The sequence below is a fragment of the Aphanomyces invadans genome (assembly GCF_000520115.1).
Source record: "Aphanomyces invadans strain NJM9701 unplaced genomic scaffold supercont1.78, whole genome shotgun sequence".
In the NCBI taxonomy this organism is placed as follows: domain Eukaryota; phylum Oomycota; class Saprolegniomycetes; order Saprolegniales; family Verrucalvaceae; genus Aphanomyces; species Aphanomyces invadans.
In genome coordinates, this window is record NW_008580223.1 from 97,022 (window position 1) to 97,772 (window position 751).

The 751-nt window shown below is 52.5% G+C and overlaps 1 protein-coding gene across 1 annotated transcript; it reads right to left on the reverse strand.

Moving 5' to 3' along the window:
• Positions 1-221: 221 nt before the first annotated feature.
• Positions 222-457, reverse strand: H310_14640 (hypothetical protein; the record flags this gene model as incomplete). Its single annotated transcript, XM_008882535.1, has 2 exons — positions 222-251; positions 317-457. 2 exons carry the CDS (start codon positions 455-457, stop codon positions 222-224), a joined length of 171 nt encoding a protein of 56 aa, XP_008880757.1.
• Between the last annotated feature and the right edge of the window lie 294 nt (positions 458-751).

Genomic DNA, 751 nt, shown 5'->3' on the forward strand with positions numbered 1-751 from the left:
CGTCCTCTTTAAACATCCTTTTGGCGTCGTCCAAGGATGGATCTTCACGTGGTCAGCCTCATCGTTGTCGCTTTCGCTGTTGTTCAATATGTCAATCGGAATGGCTTTGGTCGCGTCGATCAAGGATGGCGCACATGGGAGGACGTCCCACAACGACGCTCGGAGATCGTCTGGCCGGTCTCGCCACCTCACCCATGCTGTATGGAGCATGTACGGTATCTTCATGTCCAGCGAGATGGTTCCGTGGGAGTCTGCCATGACGTTAAAAGTCGCCCAGACGACATGGCGGGCTCGCGGTCGTGGCTGGAGGATGTACTCGGGGTCTGTCACGAGAGGGTTTCTTGATCGTGGTGTACACCCGAAGCGTCGCGGGGGGAAAGATGAACACGGACGGGTCCACTTTGTACCGCCAGGCGAGGTGGGCGTGCGACGCCAACGGAATGGACTCGACTGGCATGATCGTGCGAGGAACGCGAGCGTGTCCGTGGACATTGCTACAGAAAACCGTGTCCGGGAATCGCTCTCCACGTACAACGGATATGAATGAACCACCACAATCGAGCTCACGTCGGAAACTGATGTGGTTGGGGACAATAGCGACGTCAGCAAGTACGATTTTTCTTCACAGTGGACGACATCATCGAGGAACCAAATGACCATAATTTAATCAAATCAACACAAAATCATCTCAAATTTCGTATGTGGATAGTATTCTCCATAACACACAAGGATCTATCAATAGATTACTCTA